Genomic DNA, 27,920 nt, shown 5'->3' on the forward strand with positions numbered 1-27,920 from the left:
CTTCCAATCGACTAGCTCCAATCGACTACATAATGCTGTAAAACGATCTTCAAAGCGCAAAACGGAAACAATATTGATTAATCAAATACCGGATGTAACTGATCAACTAACCGCACAGTATCGTGTAATCAACTATTTAATGCGGCACTCTGATACTTTATCATCACGATATAGAATGGAGAGTTATATCATATAATACATTACAATGGTTTTTTAATCGGATCGTTATCGTTATTGCAGGAACACACAAAGAGTGGTATCCGCGCGCGGACTATCGAGCAGGCATTTAGATAATTATCACATTACGTTACGAGATTACGTTAACGTTAAACGCGACAAACTTTTACGGTTACTAATATCGTGCGAATGCCCAGGAAAGGATTTAGCTCTCTTTTAATATTCTCAAATTCTGGATAAACAGTCGTCTCGTTTCGGACGAGTTTATTTGATGGCCCGCAGTTTATGTGAAGTTTCCTCATCGCGATAATATTTTCACTGTGTGGAGGAGCGTCGTTAACTTTCCAAGAGGATCCTTATAAAGGAGCGATATCATATCCTAATGGCATTATTACCAGCCTCCATCCCAGGAGGTTTGATCCTTCCAGCGTCTCTTACTTAATTAGTGCATTTCGTAAGACGAATTACCCTTTATCTCAACAATCTAACCACGCCAATTTCTCAACCTGTGAAATACTTTCTATTGTGTATTTGCGAGAGAATAATTCTGTCGTGAATCAAGATTAGAATCAAACATATCTCGAAGCACTTCCAAAAACTTTTTATCGTGATTAATGACGTCTTCTTTTAACTAATGTTGTATTGTACGATAAATTTATCGAGGTGTTTTTGATATTTTTTTACGGAAAGTTACATTGCTGATTGAGATTATAATAATTGTAATAATTGTAATAATTATGTAATTATTTATTTATTATATGTTATTTAATTTTTTGAAATATCACAATTTAAAATATTAGTAACTGCTCAAATAAAAGGGAAAAAACAGTTTTAAAGTTCTGTGACGGATGTTTCATTAATTTGCTAATTGCGAAGTACAGATAGTTGAGCGAACCACGCTGCACGAAATTAATTCGACACTCGTTTGTCGTGCAGTTGTGTTCTACTATTTTTACCTGAAATTCTCTCCGAGTTTCTCCAATTTGTAGTATCACTTTGTTTCACTGCGTGGAGCAGCGTAATGGTGTATAGGGACATCTCGACAGAAGCAAAGATATGTGTGCGCGCAAATTGCATACTCTGTGTGTGTGCGTGCGTGCGTGCGTGTGTGTGTGCGCGCGCGCGTATATGTATATGTATATATATGATCGCTGTTTGGCGATTTAGCCGAGTTACAAATAATCGAATACAAAATCACGGCGGCCATTCCGATACGAGAGTAACCATGAATTTCATCCTGCAATTTCGGTCGGCGATCTGGTTCGACCACGGAATGGAATTCATAAGCGCCCGTTAACTCGAGCATACATGATACATGCGTAGTACTATAGGGGTGGTAGCAAGCGAACGAGGGCGGTAGTAAGCAAACGGGCCAACGAGCAATTTCACTAGTAGACGAACGAAACCATCACCTGCGCACCTAATTCGACGCGCAGCCTTTCTTCTCCTAATATCCTGCCAAAGATTGCGCATAGTTGGGTTTCGTAATGCCGGAAGCCATAAAGAATGCTCTGTCCGATACTTATGAGACTGTCCAGGATGCAGGACAAAATTGACTTACCTCCATTCAAAGGTAACAGGTTCATTCATGATAATTTTTTGAAATATTACTTTATAGATAAAATGTCTAATAAAGATGATCATAAAATGTATAATTATGAATAATAAATATCTTTACTTTTGTTAAATAAAATATATTTTAATAAACCTTTGACATTTTAGAAAATCTAAGTTTTAGAAATTTATCAGTTTATATTCCCCCTAAAGATATATTTGTTTGAATATGGACTCATAGAGAGATAAATAAGAATAAAGAATAAATTAAAGAAATAATTTAATTATGGATTATATATTCACTTACGTTGCAAAAATGAATAATATAGAATTTTCAAAAATCATTCTTTCTTTATTGCAAAGTGAGGTTGACAAGAATAAAAGAAGCGACGAGGCAATCGTTTAGAATCGTGCTTGTACGATTACGGAACAATGCATCAGACTGATGGTCTTTGTGCATGCACGTTTGTAAATTGAAAAGCCTCGACCGTGCCCACTGTAAATCGTCGGTCTTTCTTACGTAAAATACACCATAGCTTCTGTACGATTATCAGTGAGGAGATTGACCTTTAAGAGCACGGAGCATTCTCTCCATCTTAGGGTAAAAATTCACGAATGCATCCTTTAATTTTCATGATACAAATAAAATATGTTATCGTATGAATACTTTTGCAACTGCGAATGATCGTGAAGAGTAAAGCTTTTATTTTTCTCATTCTCATATATATATATCAAGATAACTTCATCTTTACTTTAAGATAATTTTAATAATTCTTATAATTAATAAACGCTTAAAATGTTTAATTTAAAACAAAGGAAATAATACTGTATCATTAGTTTATTGAATGTTTCTCACTTGTAACCACATAAATCTAAATTCTCTTATTTATTTTTTTTACTTGATTACTTTACTGTTAATAGAGTTTTAACCAAATTATAAAATACTGTATTTTCTGGATTTAACAAAAACTTTGCTAATATTCCAGAAACGTAGGCTAAAGAGGTAGATATTTACCGGTAAATTTGCCGAGATTGCAGTATTTGCGTATTTATGCCAATCTTGGCAAAACAGTCCACTCAAGAGTTTTAAGTAATTCTTGTCCTAATAATTCATTTAGCGTCCTACTTTCTTATATCGATCATGCATTCAAATACAGTTGAGAAATTCTAATTCTACTGCGTAGAAAATTATTATTAATTCTTCCCTTCTCATAATTATATCTTGTAAATATAGTTTGTGTTAAAAAATCTGAAGAGATGAAAAAGAAAGTTCCTTAACAACATATTATGCCGTTGGACACACCATGAAATTGCAGCCACGCGATTCTTTAGAGGTAATGCACCTACCGCTGGAAAATTAATGCGTTCCTTTGTCATTGTCACGGACACTTTTCACTATCATGCCTGATGCAGAAGCCAAAGGCTTTTTACAGCAGATATTAACATTTTGCACACCCTCTGCGACAAGAAAAAGATTTAGTGTTAAAGTTTAAATTTTCTTCAAAATTATATTTATTACTAATATAATAGTCTTCCGTCTTTAAACCGGATATCTCGTAAGCGTGGCATCTTGTTTTATAAACTGATACTTATTCGAATACCTCTTCAATTATCGCCAAAACCGCAGTTTCGTTATAAATTTTCACATTAACGCCCCATTCTTCGTTCACTTTGTCATAATAAGACACTGGCGTAAAATGCGGCGAAAGCTGGGCTTAATCCTTTTATCGCCGTCGTGATTGTATTTCCGTGCAAACAGGCCGGTAGCCATTTATACGAAATCTCATCGACTATATTGACTTAGGTTTAAAGTGGTCGGGATAATCCCTATTTAAGCACACGAACGGCTGTGCGAGGGAAAAAGGAAGATAGAGAGCAATTGTGTCGGATGAGAACGAATGAACGGAGGTGCAGGGAGACCCGCAGGAAACCGTAAAAACGTCAGCGAGAAAAATTTCAATTCGAGCCCTGGTCTGGATTTCGAGATTTCATTGAGCAGCGCGATGCATGGAGAACTCGGATGATTTCGCCCCGACAGGGCATTAAACGTATTTAGGGCGTGGCGCGTCTCGTTATATACTTGTTTCTTCTTTATTCGGTGAGAAATATCCCTGTAAATCCGCTGCGGCCCGCGCCAAATTGGATTCGCCGAAGAAGTGGTTTGCCCTGTCTGCGACACTTGAGAGGAGACACGAAAAACGATCACAAGTACGCTTGCGCGCTTGTTTTCCTCGAGAAATCGCGCGACGAAGAACGCAAACATCACTGAAAGCCATCGCGAATAAGGGGCGAGGTAGTTTGAATAATCAGGGTTTAAACGAAAATACTCGAGTAACGCCCGAGTGCTGAACTATAGAGAAAAGTTACATAAACGTAGGCAAAAGGTCACCAATTAAAATAAAAAGGTATTAGCACGAAATTACAAAAGTATCACGCTGTTTTTTGCAGTCACGACAACCTTTGTCCTCCTGCAAAAATATGTACGGATACTTCACAGTTAAATGATCGAACTTTGCCAGAGTCGATTCGCGATAAAAACTGATAGACAGGATTAATGACTGCATGCATTCACTGAAAACAAGATAGACATAAAATTTTTAGTTAAATTGAACTATGTCGTGCTTGCATTAGAAATAAAAAACGGCATCTTGAAATGGGAAATTAAGTAAACTTTTTTTCAATATAAAAATTAAATAACAATTTTCATGTAACATTATAATAAAGTGCTTCCGATGTTTATATAACATTTTTCTTTCCACTTATGGAACATACTAGCCAAGTTGAATTATTTAATTGGGAGATATCCTTTATATTTCATGTCTCGTTCTATTCTGGAAAATAAACTGATGATATCGAGGAAAAACGAGATCCTGCAACTACAATGCAATTAAAAAGCTCGAGTCAATATCCATATTGTAGCGTTATAACGTCGATGGTGGTTACAAGCCTTGGGGGTTAATTTGCAATTTGGCTGAGTGTCAAAAAACAGCGGAGCGAGGTTGTGCCATCGAGACTACGTTGAAATTCGCCTTTTAGACGAGCTTAATTAATAAACTTCGTTTTGCCGATGCGCCCGTTTGACCGGCTACCATTCTTAATTAGGCGTATGCTACTCTGAGCGCCACGAGACAGACAGGCAACGCTCCACAGTTGGCAATTTCTCAATTTTTGTTAATTATATTGGTGATGCGCTGACACTTGACGGATCCGATGAGCAGCCATCGATCACAATTACGCACATGGAGATAACGCGCGTCGCACTAATTTCATTACTTTCTAATTGGACGGCGCCCCCCCCCCCCCCGCGTAACGTCATCATATTATACAAGGAATGAATATATTTCGGGGTGAATCACGAGAATATCCGACGAAAGTGACGAAAGCGTCGCACTCATAAGTTTCAACCACCCCCGCTCCGGCTCCGTGTGCAAACACGGCGCGTCGGCTAATTGTAAAACCGTGGCGCGATTACCCGCGCTAATTAAGACTTTGCTAAGGTAACGTCGCCTTTCCAGCTAGTGTTGGAGAGAGCATCACTTCGCAGCACGATGTAACTCCTGTATTTTATTTGCACAGCGCTAATTAGAGCCGCGCTTGCCGACAGCCCCGTCTCCCCCTTGTCAAACATCGAACCGCGAAAGCCTCAGAAATGGGGATGTAAGAGGTATCAGTTGCAAGTTCGATATTATACATACGCAAGTCTGGGCTGTAAACGTCGTTAGAAAGTTGTTCGTCTCGCTTCTTCTGTGCACGTCGTGTGACTCGCTGGATATTTTGTATCGATTGTTACTTTGTCTTTCATAGTGAAAGCCGGCTCGCGTTTCTTGATTATTATAAATGGAAATAAATGTATAATATGATATAATAGTTAAATAATAATAATGCGGCACGTGGTAGCTGGCAGTCGCGCGTTCGGATATCTTTCTGGCTTGCGCTCTGCCTCTTTAAGCCTCTTTAATCATCGTTTAACTTTCGGCAAATTGATAGCGGTTACATGGATATATTGAGTTTATGTAGATTAATTACGTTGCGCGGCATCAAAGCTGAAACTTGATACGTGTTAAGCTTACATGCGTCGAATGTTAATCGACTTCATATTCGTCACAACGTCCGTCACGATGCCGGATAATCTTATGCAACTGTCACTGGACATCATATCCTCACACTCACTGTCGCAGTTAAATATTAGAATCCACAAGAAGTAAATAAAACAATGATTAAAGAAAAAAATTAAAGTAACGCTCAATCGATATTTAATTTAAATGCGGTAATGTTCAACGGATTTAAATAAATTTAACGTATAAAAATACTAAGCTATCGCGCATGTGTTTTATATTACAAAGCTTGCGAAGGGATTTACACTGACATTAAAATTACTTAACTACAACAGTGAGGTATGGACATGCGTGAATCATGTATTACAGTTAGGAGTAAATTTTTGCCTGGGAATATTCGCAGTTAATCGCAAGCCACGAATAAAATTGAGAAGGAAAACGTATGCGTTTACCCGACGCGCTAAATTAAACACGCTAGAAGATAAAACCTGATATATGCGCCTGGTTGCGCGATAGCATCATCGATCGTGTTTACAATGTTAACGGCGCGACCATTAATACATTAATGCAGTTGCAGGTACAGTCGCGCGAAAGTTTATCCAGTTTATTCGAGAACGTCGCTAATATCGATTAATCGCACATGAACGTGCGAGCGATTATTCACGGTTTCGTTACGGACGTCAATCACTTAGCTTCGTCTAATCTACTTATTGAGAAGAGCTCTCGTGATGCAGCACACAGGCTCGATCGCTCCGATGAAAATTTAACGATGAAATCGCGTCGAGACAACCAAAATCAACGCCAGCGCAAGATCTCGCTTAGAGGTCATTGACAGTCGCGAATATAATGGTGCGGACATTAATCACGCGAATAACTTCGCGAGTGTGCAACTCGAAATTGGCTGAACTGAAACTGAAGAAATTTGACGGTACCAGTAGTCAATAATAACGAGCCGATGGACTGAAAATGCGCAACATGCTCCCGTGTTGCGAATCGCGATTTTGCACATAATGCGATTTCCCGTCGATGCATTTCCGCGAGGAGCGATGTGTTTGCGAAATTAATTACATCGCCGCCACTGTCGCTGCCGCCGTCCGGCGAAAATGTTCGTTTTAATTAAACTATTGTTCAGCTCGGCATGCATTTAATCGCGCGTAATTTCAGTCAGTGGGCGATCGCGCAAAACGAAAACTCACACGTTTATTTTATTATGGAGCGGCAACGCAAAATTCGACTTCGACGTTACCGGTGACGGTGGAGTATCTTTGAACCGGATATGCGCCCACGTATGGGAATACTCTTTTTAATTAAAGCTATCGCCGACGGCGATTACTCGCGTACAGATTAACTGATTAACGTGGAACGACGTCTCTAAGCTGCGCTCTCGTAGTAATTTGATGACGCGTTTCCGCAGTCGTTTTGCGCTCTGCCACAGATCAAAGCGAGCCTTTTGCGTTCTGCAATTCATACGAGAGTCCAGAGTGTGCGATTGAAGAAGTTATTTTAAAGCGATTATAGTTCGACGCTCTGCAAACTTGATGAGAAGCTATCGAAAAGCATTCCGCGTTCCGTCCAATCGCTTCCAATCAAACGCGGAGAGAGTTTGTCCGAATTTGTCACTATCAAATTCCATAATCCTTAGAATTAATACCGCGACTGATCTGTTGCCACGTATGACGTCAGTCCTTTTCTCCGAGCCAACCTTCCTAAAACGCAGGCGATTGAAAATGGCTTTTCCAATATGATAAAAATACAGTCGGCTAAAATAGTGATAGAACTGCAAATAAGCAAAAGAGGGAGATTAAAAATTTGCATACTATTATTTGGATCGCTCAAACAGTTTATCCGATGCTTCTATCGAAGCTTGGCGCTCCACACAGTCACGTTGACGGAGTAAACATGTTTTCCCCGACCGGAAAAAATGTTTCGACCAGGACCAAACGAATCTCCGCGGTAGAAACTGCAAGCGGTGAGAGCCATCGGTCGCAGAACGTGACCCGGGAAAAAGCTTCCGCACTAGGCGCCAGAGTTAAATCCGGTTTATCTTGATTGCGATCCCTGGCAGAACAAAAAATATGCAGAATCGTGAACAGACGAAGAAGATCACTGATGTCGAAGTAGCAAACCTGACTGAGGGCTGCAGTATTATCAACGGTTCGAACAGGTTGAGCCTTGCTACTCGCCGGAATATACTCTTGGACGAAATGACGTCGTGACACGTTTACGACCTGATTGAATCTCGGCGAGTCGAAGGAATATCTCGGTCGGCGACTTCTGCCAACACATTGAGAAGACACATGGATAGCGCCTTTATTACGCTTGTGAGATCGAAACACGGGACATTTGACAGGAGAAAATACGAACGGAGATGAATCTTGATTCCAAGATGCTGATGCTTCGAAAAATTCCATAAGCGAATCCTTCATGATGAAAATTGTTATTTTTGATTACATATTGACGATGTTTTATCGCAACATGAGTATAAAACAGTCATATAAAACGAAGTTGATTCAACATTTACATTTATCAAAACATACATACGTACTAATGAGATTCTTAGATTATTGAATCGAAATATTCCAATCACGCACATATTACACAAAACATGTTAAAACCAATTTGCAAAGAAACTAATTTTCAAGTCATATTGTTGTATTGTCGCTGCTCGCATGATGGTATTGTCACATTCCATCAATATTTGAACTCTGTTATTTTACGCAATTAAAAGCATAAAATAAAATCAAAACTTTGTTAAAGTTTGTTAGCGGATAGTGAAAAAACTAACTTATAAAATTGAAAATTTACTGTGACGAATTTAATAAAATAAAAGTGAACTGCATACGATTTTTCATGAAGTTGAATCGCTCTTGTACAATATTAACTTTCTTCTTAGAAAATAATACTGTTATAGGTAATGAGCAGGTGCAAAACTTTATTTTTTATGTAAACGCTATTTTTCCGACGATCGTTCAATTTTGAGATATAATTGTGAAAATTCGAAAATTTGCAACAGCGATGTTATTATTGCTTTTCGTTCAATTTCACGCAAGAGGAGAGTTGAGCGCAAGAAAAATGACACGCTACATCCTGGCGCGTTTTGCGCTTGTTCATTACCTAACGTGCTGTGCCTTTAATTATCGGAAAATTAATGAAGGTAGCTGCGATCATAAACGCCGAGAAATAAATTAAGAAGGCGGGGCAAAAATTTAAAAGACCAAGAAAAACGCATTTATTACATCGTTGCGGCCGCGATTCTGTATTTTATAGCCTTTATAAGGGCGTGCGATAAACGACGATTAGCGAACATTATATACAGATACGTGTGAGCAGTATTACTAACTCTTTTTCTTTTTTCCCAAAAGTAGGTTGGTTTATTGTGCCTGCGATGAATCATCACGCTAATAACGCATTAACATATTGAATCAATTTCCATAATGAAAAATGATAATCGGAACAAGATAGGCGAAGACGCGAAGTTGATTAGTAATACACGTGTTCAGTCCATTATCTTATTGTGACCAAGTTAACAACTGAAACTCATCACGATCGACGAAAGAATGAGATATGGAAATTCAAATTGTGAGAATGACACGACACTTTCACGATGTCATCTGCATAGTAATTTGACGTGATGTGACATGATTTCATTAGGAGACACAAAAGATCGAAGAAGCTGTATCTAGATATTATATTGAGGTCCACATAATTGAAAATTGAAAATGAAAAGCGTGCAAATTACGTGCGAGAAGATACACGTATATGTTGAATAATCCAAAGCTTTCCAACAACCTCAGCATAAGATGAGTTAGCTCGTATTAATTCCAAGTTAAGGTTGCATTATTAAGAAGCCCTCCCTCCTAATGGCAGTGGTTGTGGTGACTACGGTAAAGTTACGTTTAAACTTGGATTAGGTTTATATCGGCCGTTGCTCCGAGCTACCGTTCAGCCTCTTGGAGAAGGACTCTTCATTACGATTGGCGGGATCGGGCTCGGGAATGGATGCGAATACTTCGAGCTGTTCCAGATACGCGACGGAAATGTCGGCGATAATGATAGAAATGCCCGCAGAAAGAGACGGCCGGGTTCTCGTGCTATTTTATTCGTTTCCAGACTTTCGTTTGTGTTAGTTGTTAAGCATTAATTAACCTTTCGCGGCTGTAACCATTACAGATAAAATTGTTGAACTAACGAATGCTAATAAGAATTAAGTCATTTTAGAATCTCTGTCTTTAAAAGTGTCATTACAAATAGTAATATCTGAAACGTTCTTGAGGATTTCTTTGATCTGCATTTTACAGCATATAAAAAGTGCTCGAAAAGATAATTTAATTTGTTATCGACAAACGGAATAGATTATTCTAATTCAAAGTGAGCTGACCCTTACGCCACTTCGCAAAGCTCTCGAATCCTACGGATCATTAAGTGAGCACAAAAGCCGAGCGATAGATAGAGGAGTAATTGTGCGAAGAAAGCTGTAGCTCTGATTCTCGCTGGAGAAGAAGATGCGAAACGCGAAAGAATGAGGCGGAATGACAAATGGCGATGTGACAAACTGCTAGACTACGAACTAATGACTAAGAAATTTCCATCAAAGAGAGATCATGGAAGCAGACTGAAAGATTGTGGAGATATCTTAATTGCATCACTTATCGCGTGACCCTTTCACGACAAAATTCAACTTTTCGAGCACAAAAGATGATTGAAAACATTATTTATCTTATCACGATATTCGAGATCGCGCGAATAAGTGGCATGAAAAAAATATTGGCGTTGCTAAAGTTTAAAGTAGCGTCAAATCTTTTTCCATCGTACACAAATTTATTTTATTTAATATATTTAAAATATCTATTTGTTGGAATATATATTATTATACTTATATTTTAATGAATGTAGAATCGTTAAATATAATCGGTACAATTCTCTAATATCACAATTTTTATAGAAAAGTATCCAAGTAGTAGCACTGTTTTTACTTTAAAATCGTATTTTCTGATTAAATTTTTTTCAAGGATGAAATTATAATAATTATAATAAGAAGTGTGTTATGATTAAACAATTGTTATTTCAAATATAATATTTTTCTCCAGTTTTTACTGTTATAATAAAATCTTTTTGATGTTTGCAATATAATGGCCACTCCTTTCTTTGGTGTAATTCCAAGCTTTGCGATAAAAGGACAAAACTCTCCAAGGAGAGCTACCTCCATTAATTGCTTTATTTCGTTCTGTTATAACGAGGTATCCGCTTATTTCCTCCATTGAATATCCCCGCTGAATTGAGCGAAAGCTAATTCCGGCACCAGATGTGTCCGAGGAAACGCGATTAAAGACTGTGGGGTCTATTTTGCGCGCGAACGAGCTTCGCGAATTGAAACGATAGTGTGGAAGGATCGAAAATACGTACATAGCAACGAAGGAAATGGCTCTCTTCGACGTACTATCTCTTCAAACTCGCCAATAGATGCAAACGTACAAACTCCAGGTTTATCTTGCAACGTGCTGAAAGCAGCCTGACTCAAGAGTGATGCGATGCGTCCTGTCGCTCTGGCTTTAATTTCACATTGAAAACCGATAATTAGTCGCCATTACTGATATTACCGGAGTATTGGAATTCACACGATTAAGATACCATCAGGAACGAATTTACGATAAGTGCATAAAATCAAACATAAAGATAAGAGGTAAATTACGACACGTATTACTTGGCAATAGTCGCGTTCTCGCACGTTACGTGAATCATTGCATCTCGCATTAAAGAAAAGGTAGCAGCATAGCGCTTTTTTTTTAATGTGTCTTAATTACGAAATCGCAGCCTATTTAAAGTGCTCGGAAAGGAGTAATTTCGCCTTAATGACACTTAACGAGGCGATAAACGTTTGCTCTGAGCGTGACAGCAGTCGCGGCAACTCGGTCAGTTGGAAACGACGACATTAATGCATTCGCGAGATGCCAACAAGCAGTAGTCGTGAATTAAAGTGTGCGACAGTCATCCCGCCGGAAGTACGTTCACGCTAAAAGTTGAGGAGAGGTACTGGAACACTATGCGTTCTGTTCGTGATAATAATGAAGTCTGCAGTTTCCTGTCAGGTCGAAAGACTTCTTGAACTTTGTTTCATAAATCTCATTTCATAATGAAACGTGTTTAAGTGCGCGATACTTATGAAATGCAGCTCAGTATAATTTCCTGCGATCCCTTATTGTTCCCTGGGAAGATTCTTCTGTTACGTAGCCAAGATTCTGCCGACGAGGAAACTGAAAATATAAAGGATAGACCTGAAGCAGAAAAGCGAAAATTTCAACCATTCACGTCGATCGAGATTCGACATATGTAGTACAATGGCTAGTAGAATGGGATACAGCGAGTTACGGCAGTAAGATAGTGCGGATATTTGTACTCGCAGTTGACAAGCCTCTGTGCAACGTCGGCATTCGGATATTGCACAAAGGATAACGAGCGGAAGCCTTCTGCTAAATTGCAATTGACGGAGTTCAGGAAACCATTGATGACCCGAAACCTGGACCAACATCTATCCAAACAAGTGAAAATCTGGAACGTCCGAATGTTTCCGATCGAATAACACATGCGGCTTTAATATAACCGCAATATTATCAAATTGAATAAATCATATAGTAATTACAATCCTCATTAATAAGCGATTATTTCAATAATCGTATCATTTTGGAGATGTCTATGTCGTTTTGGTTAAATTTGTTCGCGATTTGGACAGGTTTGATGTTGTCACGTTTAATTAGTAATAATCAATCCGGGCGTGGGACAGGTCACAAATCCCAATTAAATTATCTATGAAATTATTAATAAAATTATTTTTCTTTCATGAGATTAATAACGTCAATGGTAGAGCAGCGTTGTATGAAAATATACGTCACATGCGGGGGACGAGTAATCATATTTCTGTTGTGTGGCGAAATAAGTTTATAGAGGTATATATACTATGTATCTCACGTGAAGCTTTAGTTAAGTTTAACGGTGTGCATGTTGCGGGCATCTAAGTGCCTACATATTGAACAGCTCGTTGACCCAAGCATCGGCGTTATACAAAGGCTAACTATAGGAACCTTTCGCGGCACTCTTCGATTGGCATAGTTTGCGGTTAATGACGAAACCAGGATAGGAAAGTGACCGCGAAACTTTTGTACCGTACGCGAAAGAAAACATCCATATTCATCTAGTTTCACGTTTACCAGCGTCGACAGCAGAATTTGTTAGGGGGGCAATTCCTTTGGAACGGTACCGCTCTATTGCTCTCCTTATTTCCTATTATACATAAATAAATAATAAATAAATAAAGGAAACAAAATAACAATGTATAAAACAATGAAACCATTGTTTCGAATTTTACAACACGATTATCATTAATGAAACGATAAAAAAATCGCGCTAAATATAATGAATAGATCACTGAATACAGAAACGTGTCGCGTTTCGCAACGTGGCTTTGTTCTCCCGAAAATTTTCCCGAGATGAGATTGGCTGACTCGTAAACGCTCAGATCTCATTACGAGGGAAACGCAATGAAGCTCGCTCACAACGCAAGAATCGCGCAAGATGCAAGCCCAGGAGGTAATTTGGTTATCGCAAAGTATCCCCTTACGCTGTGCGAAACTATTGTTCCGTGCATCGAAACGGAGCCAGATTAGGTCTTTTGTTTTATGTTTGTTTTATCGTGCTCCGTCACAAGTTACAACGCCACTCGCAAATCTAGTTTAATGCCGGTAGACCGAGGGTGCAATTAGGGCGTAGTACGGTTTCCTGTGTAGTTACAACGCAACCGCTTCGTGCACTAGCTTCGAAAATCCTAGAAGAAGCACTGCGAACGTGGATTACCGCAGTGGTTGTTTAATATTATACGGTTTGATACACGTGGCGCAGTAGTTTTACTCGCATGATATAATACACAGGCAATTACGCGACTATGAGTTGTCTTTGCACAGCGCGGCGTATTTCAACAAGTGTTCCGTCATACACACGACGTATCGTCTCTTTGGAAACGTTCGCCTTGTGCACGAAATATCACGAAATTCTATTTCTCCGGGATTAACTAATCGCTTCCTAGATTGAGTTAAATATTTTAATTATTATAATTTTTTCTCGCGTAACTTGACTGTACCTTCAGAGAGACTATCCATGCGCAATACTAATCTCAACAACGCCAATTGCAAGACAAGTGTTGACTTTTTTCCAGATTATTAACCTCAATTACAAAAACAATATTGCAATACGAGATAAACTAATATTGAACATTGAACAGGATTGATCAAACGAGATAAATCTATCGCCGTGTCTTGAGGATGTATTTCGTAATTCGGCATCTCCATTTACTCGGTTTAATTAGCTTCTGCCATTGATTCCTAATGTTATCAAGGACAAAGATAATTATCTTGGACTGTTGAGTCAGCATCGATGCACTTTCGAGATTCTCACCGGGAGCAAAGCTTTGGTAAGATTGGTAATTAGTAATTACCATGCAAATACAAGTAGAGCGTCGCAGGTGCGGCGTGTATTTGCTTAATGTTTATCGGAAATCGGAAATTGGACTTTTGGTCGAACATTGTGAAACGATGAAGCTGTGATCAACGATAAGTTAGTTTCCTCGTAAATTTGACTTATGAAACAGGCGCGCTGGAATGCATGATTGTTTACGGAGTATTGTTACCTATTTTAATCCTCTCATTCAGCAAATGTATTATTTTCATTTAACAATAACAAGCGTGCAAGTAATATTAAAAAAATATTGTATTAAAATTCTAAACTAAAACTATTATTATTATTATTATTATAGAAGCGTAAATGCTATATGCCACAAAATAGGAAGTTCCTTCATTATCCTGGCTTTAACAATGTAAAGAACGTATTTTTATTATAAATTTTTTTATAGCGCGAAACAACTTTAATTATGACCGAAGTTGATGTTAATCTAAATTTGGAAACTGAAAGTTTTAATGAAATTTCGAATAATTGAACTTGAGCCAATATCAAAGTGAATACTCACAAACTCGGCTCTCACCTGACGTTCTACAAATACCTCGTATACATACTCGTATACATTTTTGCCGTTTGGTTATTTATTGTACTACACTCGTTTAATTTTCTCTTTAGTTTTTCTCATAATTAAAATTTTCCCGTTTGCAACGCAACCGGAAAGTTTGCTATCGCTGTTAGTTTATTAAAAACGAGGACAAATTTAATTAATAATTAAGCTGTTAGTATTCCGACTTGAATATCACACAGCGACAATACTCGCGCACACCCCTTAAATTAATCCTCCGTAACGTGCAACAGGCGCGGCCGATAAACGCGGTCGAGTGCAGAGCGGAAGTAGGTTTGCGTGCAATCGTCGTGCGAATGGATGTGCCATCAAATGGAACATTGCAGTTGACCATGGTCCATTGGCGACGGCGATGGATTCCGCAGGTATTTCGCCAGGATCCAACGCCAAGCCGCACGGATCGGTACTAATTATTTCAACAACTCCGATTGCTCTGGAGAATTTCACAAAGGACGAGTAGTGCAAGTTGGCATGAGCTTTCATTGATTATTGATGTGAGGCATGAGCGATTATATGTAAATAGTATGGTGCGCTTCAGCTGACGGGTGCCAGGCGAGTTTGTGCAACTATCAGGAAGGAATTCGCAAATTACGCACTCCATCACGTAACCACGCAAATTATTCTGATTCTGAAATATATATATTTAATACTCGAATATTATTCGATAATTATATAATTATCGAATATTTAATAATCTTACACTAAGAGAATTATTCTGAGACGTATTTTCGCGCGCATACAATGCATTCAGTGAAATACAACTCCACGATCCATATTAAAATTATAATAAATAATAATCACTTTCAAATCGTGCACAATGCAAAGATATGCAAAATGCAAGCAACTTGAATTATGTGCAGAATTTTTTATTACTAAAACAAAGGTACGATAATACTTTCCTCGATCCTAACTGTTCTCCTCATCTCCCATCATGTGGTATCACCTGCGTCGTCGCATGTAAGAACATTAATCGATTTTATTCATGACAGAAAAGATAAAAAGATTTCCAGGAGGAGATTGCAGATCCATTTATTATTTTCGCGAGGATATCGCGAGCCACGTGGATCCCCGTGACGTGATCGCATTAACATTTCTTGTCAGAGAAACGCGATGGCGGGAAAGTCGATAAGGGCGTATCGTGCCATGGAGAAGGGCTGAATCTTAAACGCTCTCGAAGATCGGTACAGCCTTCAAGTACATCCATTACAACTCCCATCGAAACTTGCGTATTGTACGGAATTTAAGGGAACGTATAAACTTCCCCTTTGCCGACGGAATCGCCGTGACGTTTTAGTAGAAGTATCGGTATTATAGGTGAGTCGATCGATTGCTTTCAGGGAGACACCGGGCAAATGGTGTACGGTAAACGGTGACACTTCGTGATGGAAGAAGCATTCACGCTTCGCAGAAGAGTCCCGCCGATCTAAATCCGCTCGAGACAATCCTCAGGAAATGTCGGAAAAAGCGACGAGCCACGAATGGCAGGCTACATTCCATCAAATTGCGAATTTCTCGAAGTACTGGGATAGCGCGAGCCCGATGGTCGGAATTTCTCGGAAGATGGAAGACTTCTGCGCGCACGCGCGCACACAACTCGCAGATCGCGATCGCTAATTACATTGTTACACGTTAGTGGTTAACGGTTAAACAAAGCGAGATACGAGGTAATCCCGTGCGGCCGATTCAGCGCGCTGATTACTTACAAAATACACAAACACGAGAAAAACCCGTGTTTCTACAAGGGAAAATCTTGGTAGCCAGCTAATCTGCAATTTTCATCGTGAGCTGTCTCGCGAAGCGGCGAAGATCAGATTAATATCATGAACGATCGCTCGTAGATCCACAGATACACGCTAAAGACGTAACTTCGAACGGAATCTCCGAACTGAAGTCCAGGTATCGTAATCCTGATGAAACAGCATTTCTCCCACCGTCTGTGCTATATCGGGGATGCATTTTCCGACGAAACTAAGTGTTTGAACCGCACGCGATAACTTAAAAGCATTGTCAGAAAACTTGTGAGAGTAGGCGGAGCCATCGCGCGCGCGGCAAAGTCCTTCCCCGATCCAAATCCGATTTATTCCAAAGATCCGATTGGATCTGGCGTTCCAGGAAAGAGCACCAGGGAAGCAATAAAAGTCGAAGAGAAATTTCACTTTGTCAAAATGGGAATATTTCGAGGATCCTACAAGCGAGGGACGCAGCGTCCCTGTGGTATTGTAAGGGCGAATATCTCATTAACTTATTCACGATTCAAACTTCTTGATTGTCTCAGTTCGATGTCCATGTTCTTTTTAGGTTTCGTAAACATACGCTCTTTGAGTGAGATTAAATTTTTGTTTATAATAAAAAGAATTTGAGAAAATTGAGATGTAGAGAGAAGAAGAAAAAAAGAAGAGAAATAGTCAAGAGAATGTAATTTTAATGATAATAACTTATAAAGTCACAAGTAAATGTAAGAAAATGTATTAATTTCCGCGCGCGCGCACGTGTGTGTGTGTGTGTGTGTGTGTGTGTGCGCGTGTGTGTGATGTGTATTCATCGCTATAAATATTTAAGTATAGGATTTACTTTTATATATCTAAGGTAAAATTAAAATTTGTTCAACGTTATTTGTATCGGTTTCGATATTTGATTAAATATTTAACCAAACATTAAAATTAATTCTCTTTTTCATATTGAAATATTTAAAGCTTTACTATTTTGGATTAATGAGATTATTATTAAAAATACATTATTTTTACATCATGCAGTTGAATATGCGCCGCGTAAATTTATTAATTTCGCGCGGCTCTCTTCTATAATATCAAAATTTAAAATTTGAATTTAAGTATATAATTATCGATCGCACCAAATTATGTGTATCCGTCGCTATAAATATTTAAGTACAGGATTTAGTTTTATATATCCAAAATATTAAAATTTGTTCAACGTTTTCAATATCTGATTAAATATTTATAATATTAAAATTAATTTCTTTTTCATATTGTAAAATTTGAAGCATTAGTATTCCGGATTAATAAAATAATTTTGTACAATTCCATATCTAGTTCTATAGATGATTTCAAGACAGTTCTGCAATAGGGACGACTCTTGCTCTTGAAACTTTCTTTGGAAGATTATGTTCCGAGCATATCTCAATTAAACTGTATATGTGTGCGTGCGTGCATGTGTGGCAAGGCGAGAAACTTTCGCGGTAAAATGAGGTCCCGAAAGCCGTTATTCTCGTGGGGACGTTTACTGTATCTATTTTCGCGAAATGATCAATGTCGGAACGACATCGTAAGCGACACTGGTTCACAGCACTCGCGTTTCTCTTCCGGCAGAAAAATTTGCCCAGTTAAAAGCCGGATTGCCGAGGCAATTTCCGACATGCTGTCTATGGTCGCAAACTTTAACATCTGATGAATTCTGTGCCGCGAAAAGGAGGAACCCTCGCGGAGGGTCCAGTCGCGGAGTTCGCCAGAGTTTCTCGGCGGAAAATCGGAAACTTGGCGATTGCAAACCGCAGAAACGGTTCGCTCGGAGATTAAACTTCGCCTCCGCGCGTCCATATCGCAACGTTAAGCTCTCCTTTCGGTCTCTACGAGAGAATCGAATAGTTGTAGTTGCCATTTTCCTCAGCAGCTACAGTACTCGCACTTGCGCGGCAATATACGAAACTATCCACTTTTCATTGCACTGTGGAAAGAAATTCGTTTCTCATCTTGCCACGAACGCACTGATGATACTCGGTACGTAGGATAGCTCTGCGTAGTTAGAAAAGTTTTTAATGCGCCTTAAACTTACGAAAGAAAACCACATTTGTCTACTGTAATACTAAAGAAAATGAGTAAAGCGGCCATGTTGATTGCTAAGCACTTTTTAATTGGTTTTAAGTTTAGTGTTCTTTAACAAGCCCATTTCCTTTGTTATGTAAAATGTTAAGTAATATTAAGTAACGACGAACATTGCGGCAGGAAGATCTATTATATATTATATTTCTTTTGGAAATATTACGGAAACTTGAGAATTTTTAACAAAATGGTTATAAATAAATAAAACAATTACTTTAAGCAGACACAAAGTAACGTGATACGTATCCTCCAATGTTTTTCTCCTTTTAACTGCATGTTGTTTGTACATGCCATTTATTTATAACTGTTGTCTATTTTTTTATTTTCAAATATTTTTTTATATATACATAAATAGTAAAATAAAAAATAATAAAATTGTTTTTGTAAAGAATTATCAACTTTCGAAGTTCCTGTCTATTACAAATCCTGCGTATTTTCTATTTTTTTAAGTCTCTTGTTTCATATTTGTTGTGCGTTATATAGCTGGAGCTTCTGTTTTCAAATATGTGTATTTTCTGAGTAACAAAGTATTCTGCGCTTACAGATACGCTAGATACACGTTCCCAAGTGTAGTACATGACGTCACAACGTGTTGTGGTTCGCCGAGTATAAACAAAAATGTTTCGTTTTACGGTGTTACATAGTAGCTTTAATGAGTTTTGTTACGATATACAAAGATAGCGTATTAATTTGTTCACCACACTGAACGTCAAAGAGTGCACTGAGTGAGACTCTTTTCAGAATCTGCAGCCATCACTTGTGCAGTAGGAGTAAGCGAGATAGTGAGTTAAAACATTTAATAATTTCTGCCCGTTAAATAACTTGGAGTTAATTATTATTATCTCGCGTAACAGGGGTTCATCACAGTTCGTATTCTTCAGAATGTCACAGTTCCTCGTGTATCATGCAGATAATCTTCGCATTCGAAATGAGCTTCTTTGCATGCGAGACATTCAACGCACGCAAGATATTCTTTCCGCTCTTGGAACGCGATTGAAGGAAATACCGCAAGGTAAAAGGCATTTCGAAGACATTTCCGTAATTGCTTTTAATGGACTGACATTAGAGTCTACCCTACCACTGCGGGTAAGCAAAGAGTCCTTTACTCCAACAAGATTTGAAAGTCATTTGAAAGTCACGTTTCAGAAGCTACCCTTCGAGCCTGGTCAACCATTTGAACTTTGTTGAAGGACCCCTCGGGAGAGGCATGCTCGGTCCACGTAAGGATGCTGATACTAATAAGCAGACAATTACATGTAATTTGTAGCTGGAAACACAGTTAATTATGGACAAGCAATTATGTAGTGGCGGCCAAATATTTATATTGTCTACTACATAAATTAGCTGCTAACAAGATAACCCCCCAAAAGTACAAAAATTAAAACCACGAAGGCCAAAAGATATTACTAAATAATATAAAATCGAATCGAAAACGAAGGAATGGAGATAAATAGTATACAAGATAAATAATTTATTATATATCCAAGTAGCAAAAGTTTATGAGATCAAAGTTTTGAGAAATCATAAATACTTTATTCACTGCGAATTACAAATCAGTTTTCAGTGGTATATATCCATCTATAATTAATAAAGTTTTCCATGGAAAATTCGAGAAAAGTAGAATTCTAAAACATTTAATTTCTCTCTTAAACCTTTGAAAACACGAGCCCATCGACACGCGCGACGACATTCAATGCCACTTGGATCGACCTCTTTCGAAAGTTTGGTCTTTCGGCGAATTAATCGCGTCCGCTACGCCGATTCGAGACCGTTTCTCTCGAACGATCAGGTATTCCGGCCGGATAGCGTCGACTTCGGTTGTTTAAAGACTCTCTTAAACTTCGTTCCGATGGAAAGTAATTTTTACGAATCGTCGAGCTGACGTAACTTAACGGCCAGTGCACTCCGTGATGGAATACGGGGCTTCCTTTCAACTACTTTCCCGCGAAATTAAAGTTCCGCCGCTCCGAAGATACGCAATTTTCGTGTACGTCCTCTTCCATAAGAAATTAAGAAAAGGATTAACTGCAGAAATTTATGAAGTTCAGCGTGTCAGCGCACACAAGTGTGATTTATTATTTATATCTTCGTTTTAAATCTAACATAAATTTTATAAATTGCGATCCTAAAGCATCTTGCCAATTGAGATAAAACGCTCACAGTTACGATCAGTTCTTGATCTTGAATCGCTTTTAGAAATACGGTGATCATAAAAGCTTGTCGAGTCGTAAGCGTGTTAAATAGGGCTCTTATATTCACAATGCCACTGCATATATAATAATGAAGAATTTTTAGTTTTAAAATCAGATTGTTATGTGGCTCTAAAAGTTTATGGACGCGATAAATATCACATTGTCATTTACAGTATAGATTTTATAGTCGACGTGAAAAAGCTGTTCACCTCAAATCGTTTTAAGCATTCTATTTCACGTTCTAATTTCTTAGAGAGAATATCTTCTTCGTGAAGGATTATATATTTCAATTTCGCGAGAAATAATATCTCGACTAGACACGTAGATTCTCCAAAAATATGACCTAATTATTTCCCGCAATATCTGGTACAGTATACATAAAATGTTGCTGTTAAATACTTAGCATAAATGCATGTGTCTTAATTATTCGCAAATTTTATATGAGCAAACTGTTTAAAAAATTGAAGTTCTTAAGTTTACTTTGTACACATTAAATTCTTAAATTTTTAATGTTAAAATAGAAAATTTGATAATTCTATGCATTCCTCAGTGATCATGATAAGCACATGCAAAGATATGTTACACTATGTGGCTGAGTGACAAATACAAAGCGTAACGAGTGCATACATTCAATTTCTTTGAGAAACAGACTTTCATATTCTGTTTTTGCCATTTTCTGTCATCTTTTAGTGATCGTCGATCACTAAACGACGATTGATGATCAGTCCACGGTAGAACGTGATAGGAAAATTAGCATTATCGTGACGATAACGATTAAAAGATACGAGAACCTGTTGCGGCGATAGAAAAGCCACTCTCACGGAAAGTCCGCGGCGACTCACGGAATTGTCCATAAAGTTCTGTGTATCGTGCGTCTCAGAAAAGTTCCTGGGCTCGAACTCACTCACGATAGAATGCTCGAGATATTCGCGAGAATCCACTGAACCGAGGGAATCTAGTTGTAAAATTTCGATATAGCTCATTTCGCGAAAAGCGAAATTTTCTCATTCGAATGCTTTTCTTGAATGATGCTACTAATATTTTTGCCTGCCAAGCTCACCGACAACAAATTTTAATTTTTTCCTTTGTCTAGCATGAAATTTCACGAAGCAAGGAAAAAGGTCGATACATATTTTTAGGATTTGTTATACGAACTGATAAAGTTAACATCAGTTCGGATGCGGGTTATACGCCAATTCTCGTAAATCAAAATTTCTGCCCTGGACGTTATCTTTGGGTTTATTTTTATCCACAAACTATTTTGCGCCGTTGGATGAATCGATTTTCTCGTCGCGTTCAGTATTATTATACAAACTGCACAATATTGAAGACAGCGGTGCAATTTACGTTTACAATTTCAATTTTTCACGAAATTTGAAATGCAGCAACTCCGCCATTATCAATCTCCAAATACGCAGAAACACGAAACTGGTAGCACATATGAAGGAAACGGTTTTACTCTTCGAGCACAATCCACTGAACGGGATCGATCTCTTCAAGAGATCTTGGCCGAGAGATCTCGCTTCTTCCACTCACTTCCGTCTTTAAAAACAACCCTTTGAGAAGTCGTTCCTCTTCGCGTCAGGACACTCGAGGCAAAACATGCGAGAGAGATTTCGTGCCGGCCGTCGCTCACATCACTGCGATATTCGCGTAACTGCATATTTGCACCAACGAGTTTTTTCTGCCTTTTCTCTATTTTTTTTCAGTTTCAGTCCCTCAACCTTCCCTATAATCCTCATTAGAGTACGTATACACGTAACACATAGGGCAGAGTGTCGCGAGAAGGGAGGATGGACAAGAAGATGGCAGGAAACAGAAGGCCGAGGGGGTGGAGAACAGATTTACTCATGCTGCTTCGTGCTGACGTAAATGAAGAACCAACGTAAAAAGATCGTCGACACTCATCATGCACAGATGGGACTATCATTTGAGTGTATATTCACGATTCTCGGCGGTCGTCCTGTTAACGACGGGGTGGTAGTGGTGTCTGGGTACATCGTCGCTCACCTGGGGTAGAATCATGACGTGCGGCAGCTGGCGCGCCTCGCCGCGCACTGACTCTCCCGCGAGGAGTCCTGAGGAGAGCGAGCGGCGCGCTCTCTTCGGCGCGCACCCCCGGCCGAATCCGCCCCCGCCGGCCCTCAGCATCCACCATTCTTGTGCAACCACCCTGCGCGCCATTCTCTTTCTCTTTCTCTCTGACGTTGGACTAGAGAAGAAACAGGAGGCGCAGAAGATAAAAAAACTTCTTCGGGGTTGAAGCGGCCACGGGATGTCGCATAAGACGTATGTAGTGGTTGCTGCGCGCGGACGACCATAATCGTCGTTGTTTCAAGATGTTCGCTTGTTAACGTGTTCGGCTGTGTGGTGCACTGTAAAAGATCAACGAGATCTAGTTCTTTATGGTGAGGCGGAAGAGAACATGAACGTGTGCAGTGCATGATGACGTAGATTCGTTATTCTTCGTAATACGTGATTCTCTTGATCTTTTGTGTAAAATTTTAAAATCTGAAACTTCCTTTTTCTCTCTCTTTCTCTGCCGGTATTTTCCAATTACAGTTGAAGATTTAAAGTGGCGGTACTTCTACATCACAGATGATCACCAATTGTTGAACGGTAATGTAAATTTAGTAAATTTAGTTCTTAAACGGAGGGATGAACTAGTGTCATTTCTACATGAATTATATTACATGAAGAATTGCCCACGTGATAAAAAAAAGAGTAACGGGGCGAAACGATAAAACGCATAATTTTGAATTCATTGCGCGATCCGGCATTATATATGTATGTGGGTGATCCATCACCTTTCGCGAACGAAACAATTCCGACGTAGAAGGTGAGGGAAAGATAAAAAAGGAGGAAACGTCTGATAGGCTCGACACGGCAGAATTTTTAATCGCACTTGCCGTACTCGCTATGCTTGTGAACATACGATGAACGTATCTTCGAACGATATAATCTCTGATGAACGATATAATCTTACGCGCGCGTAAAAAATGTAATTACAATACGAGCGAGCACGTTAAAAGCTCGAACCAGCGCGAGACTTAAAAGCGGTGCGATAACGTACTCGTATCAAGACTGTTAATCTTAACGACGCGCTGTTGCTCGTAAAATACGTTTCAGAACGCATAAGTCCGCGTCTCTAAGATAGATCTCAAGATCACTAGATCACATCGCGCACTGATCCCTTCCATGTAAAAAGCTTGAGGATTACCCCGATTACTCGCGCGACGTCTGTGCGCCGATAGTCGGATAGATTCTCTCTTTCACGTTGCGCAAAAAAACCGATACGTATCTCTCGTAGTTTCGACAAAATCGACGCAACAGCGAAGAGGCATCTCAGGACGGATTCGTCTCTCTTGCCCGACGAATTACAGGACGAGACAATAACTCGATCGGGGGGTAAGATGAGACCATGTCACCACGACCCTTTCTTACTCGATCAAGAATCCTCGTTGCGGCTCAAGAGCTTTTTCGAAGGTGTAACCGAAAAATGGGCCACACCTCATTCGCCCGTCAGGGGAAAAGTTCAGCTCTACACATCAGGTCGCATACTATGAATAGATATTGGGAACGTATTTTCTGCACGATGATCGCGAGACAACGATCCAGCCGGAAGAATATGGATTCTCTCGGTGTCATTCGTCACTCTGCATTTTTTATGAAAAATCTCTGCATTTGTTCGGTGACGCTTAAACGGATGACAACCTGCAAAGTTGCTGTATTATTTATTTTTGAGAGGGTGAATAATGTAAAATAATAAACAAAGATTTTTCAGTTGAAGATACGTCCACTAAGGAGATAGAATTACTAAATTAAGTTTTAAATCAACGGACAGAGTGGAATAAATCTGGCACATAAACCTCATTGGTACGACAAATGGCGGGATTTTGCGCTTAACAAATATTAAATGCCGTCGTAGGAGAACCCCCTCTCGTCGCTGTTGACGGGACAAATAATTGCTGATTAATTGAATCATAAGAAGGCAGTTAATTAAGAGCCAGATGATAGAGCTAGGGTGTAGCAACAACGTGTCGCGTCTCGCTTTGCCGGAGCGAGCCGACAGATCTCATGATAAATCAAGATTAATCGAGATTAAGGAAGACCGAAATGGCGGCTATCGGCATCGCCGTTTCCAGAAACTCCGAGTGTAAGTAGCAACCCTTGTCGGCCAGCGTATTTCCTCGGTGTCTCCACACTCGAGAATTAACGCTCTTGGGTCTCTCCGGAGCGGATGTCGATAGCAGAACTAAATGCACGGGATCAAGAATGAAATTAGCCCGCCCCCATGACCCGCAACGTTCATTCACTGTAGTCGGAACTCCAAATCCGTGGTTACGCCTTCCTTGTTGTTCGAGATCAGGCAAAATCCATTTTGCACATGTCGGCCCGTATGTAGGTCTATGTATTCCTCTCTGTACATACACCGCTCCCTTCGCACCCCTTCTGGTTTGTTAAATTTTATTATACTACAAATCGAACAGTCGGGGCCGAGTAATCAGAAAAAATCAATACGAAACAGAATGAAGCCGCGCTTGTCGAATATTCAACCAGCAACATCGAGATTTGTTAGTTTAACAAAACATTTATGCAGCGCCCCATGTTTGTAAACTTACATTTTATAGAATTACAATTTAAATATTAAAGACAAGAGCGTATATTATTTTCTCACTATACGGTAAATCTTGTAATCTGCAAATAATTTTTATTATTTAATTGGTAATTGAGCAGAATATTACGAGACATAGTTTTTCCCAATTTTTCCTTTTTTATTTAGATTAATATAATAAGATAAATGTTAAATACATTGTAGAGGAAATGGAGGAAAACAAACAAATCTCGTTCAATGTAATTTTGTATCTGGCGAGCACAATGAAATATCGTGGTAGTCTGTACGGTTAAAGAGTACCGGGCCAGAACATGTAGCGGGAAAAATCAGCGACTAGAAGAAATTTCGTTCGCCGACTTTCAACGGGTTTTTCCAATCTTCGGGAGTCTGGCGCGAGTGTTTTTCCGTGTTACAGTTTTCACGCTCCAAATCGTTCTGCCGCGCGCCATCAGCGTGTACCTTTTCGTCCCGTCGATGAAATTCTCGCATTTCTTTGAATCTCACCAAGTGCATGCGACGTTCGGATTTTAGCCGGACAAAATACAATTTTCTAGAGAAGCCAAGGCAAATGGCAGCTTGATACATTGGTCGGACATAGTTTGGATTGGAAAGTTATTACCAATTTTAAATAAGTAAGCTTTAAAATGTATCAGAATAAGATAAATTAAAAATAAGATTGTAGTTACTAAATAAATATAATTAAATATATGTATAAATAGAACATGCATAAATATGGAGTTGGCTCACACATTATCACTATTTTCTATTGCACATAAATGTAAATAACAGTACAGTACTATATACATTCTAATAAAATAATTGTCAAGAGATAACAAAAACAATTTAATCAGATTATATATTATATAAATTTATTAAAGCTTCATAATTTTTTCTGCAAAATTGTTTTACATAAATGTCTACGTTATCTAGAAATCTTTCTAGGACGAAAATGATTATATATTAGTATCACTAAGCGATATGCGCTTAGTGAAAGCGTTCGAGCGTCTATTTCATTGATGAAGAAAAAGTTCAGTTAAACCTGTTGCACGTTCGTAACACATGAACATCGTTATCAACTTGAGTAGTTTATTGTGCAGTAAATTAAGGAGCACGTCGCAACTTAATTAGTCTGAATCGTAAACTGTAGAGGAATTTTCGTTGTTTTTCTTCTATTTCCGGTTTTCTCCTATTTCCAGCAGAGACACGTGTAATTGATTAATGACGTATGATCAAAAGTTGAAAAAAATGCATCGAAATTTCCCGTGACATTGATGCATTCGTGCACCAGATTGCACGCTTCATTTCTTCAACAAAGTGCTCTACACAGATCAGCGCGGTCGAGAATTATTTCGCTCATAATTACAAAGTTTTAAACATTCACCATATAAAACCCGTAAAAACAAATTGCCTCTAGAGACATGACGTAAACTACAATTATTAAGGAAATATTGCGCTTGTTTCGCAATTGTGTCGTGACAATCCATGCATAAATTTTGCCTGCATTTACGGAGATATTTCACGACGCAGAATTCACTAATTCTTTGCAATCGTGGAGCAGTCAAAATTATATATGATAAATTACATTATATAATATAAACGAAACTTCTCTCTCTTGTCAAATATTATAGAGAAATTTCATTATTAAATGTGAGCGCACCGGATAACATGAATGCGTCCTAAATATTGTTGATATATGTATATTCGTGCGAATATATTCCTGAATTAAAAAAATTCAACATTTTCAGTTTTAAATTAGATTAAACATTTTTAAATTGGACACGTGCTAATTATTCGTCCCATCTCTCCCGCATGAAAACTGTTCTCGCTATATAAAACACTGGAGAGAATATTAACGAAGTAACGACGACCTTTAACCTCCGAAACCGCAGTTCGTAAACCTCGACGCTGCATATTACGAGATTAATTTTACGCCAGCTGGGCTCGTTTCGACTTATGCGGAGATAGCATCGTCGTGCGGAAAGCGCCAAGCGCTGTGACTTTACTCTCGATCCCACGGCTCGTATATCGTTTACATTTAACAATGGTCCGATACCGCGACACATATATTTACCGCTTCGCTTGCATTATAACACATTGATTTAAAGCCGCGAAATAAGCCGGATAATGCACGATACACGAATATGCGATCGTTCTGTTATTTTCAGCATTAGTACGTACGAACAAGAAATATTAGGTCATTAACTGTATAATCCGAATCGCGTCTGGATGAATCAAATTAAACATATGACAGCATAATTGTTGTATATTAATTTTAGCAGAATAGGCAACTTTTAAGATTCTAATAGATTGTGCGAGAATCCTCAAATAAATTCAATCCGAAGAACATAGTTGTTCGAATGTTTGCGACATTTTCGGTAATACGTCGTTAAATCCAGATGTTACGAAGATTACGAAAACTGGATT

The 27,920-nt window shown here is 38.7% G+C and overlaps 2 protein-coding genes across 7 annotated transcripts in view; one reads left to right on the forward strand and one right to left on the reverse strand.

Annotated features, from left to right (window-relative positions):
• The window catches only part of LOC105281763 (dopamine receptor 1), a 79,333-nt gene extending 56,253 nt beyond the window's left edge, over nucleotides 1-23,080 (reverse strand). The window contains exon 1 of one of the 2 annotated variants that reach the window (XM_011343217.2): nucleotides 22,892-23,080. In XM_011343217.2, coding sequence (XP_011341519.1) covers nucleotides 22,892-23,065 — 174 coding nt within the window. In that variant the 5' untranslated portion in view covers nucleotides 23,066-23,080. Of the gene's footprint in view, nucleotides 1-22,827 lie in introns of both variants that reach the window. The other variant, XM_011343218.3, reaches the window with a different exon arrangement.
• A 4-nt stretch (nucleotides 23,081-23,084) lies between these two features.
• Nucleotides 23,085-27,920, forward strand: part of LOC105281766 — a 54,783-nt gene continuing 49,947 nt past the window's right edge. For 2 of the 5 annotated variants that reach the window (XM_011343223.3, XM_011343221.3), the window contains exons 1-2: nucleotides 23,085-23,500; nucleotides 24,192-25,037. The gene's annotated coding sequence lies outside the window, so the exon portion shown is untranslated. The remainder of the gene's footprint in view (nucleotides 23,501-24,191; nucleotides 25,038-27,920) is intronic. The other 3 variants (XM_011343225.3, XM_011343226.3, XM_020032410.2) reach the window with 2 other exon arrangements.

Source organism: Ooceraea biroi, chromosome 2, assembly GCF_003672135.1.
Source record: "Ooceraea biroi isolate clonal line C1 chromosome 2, Obir_v5.4, whole genome shotgun sequence".
In the NCBI taxonomy this organism is placed as follows: Eukaryota; Metazoa; Arthropoda; class Insecta; order Hymenoptera; family Formicidae; genus Ooceraea; species Ooceraea biroi.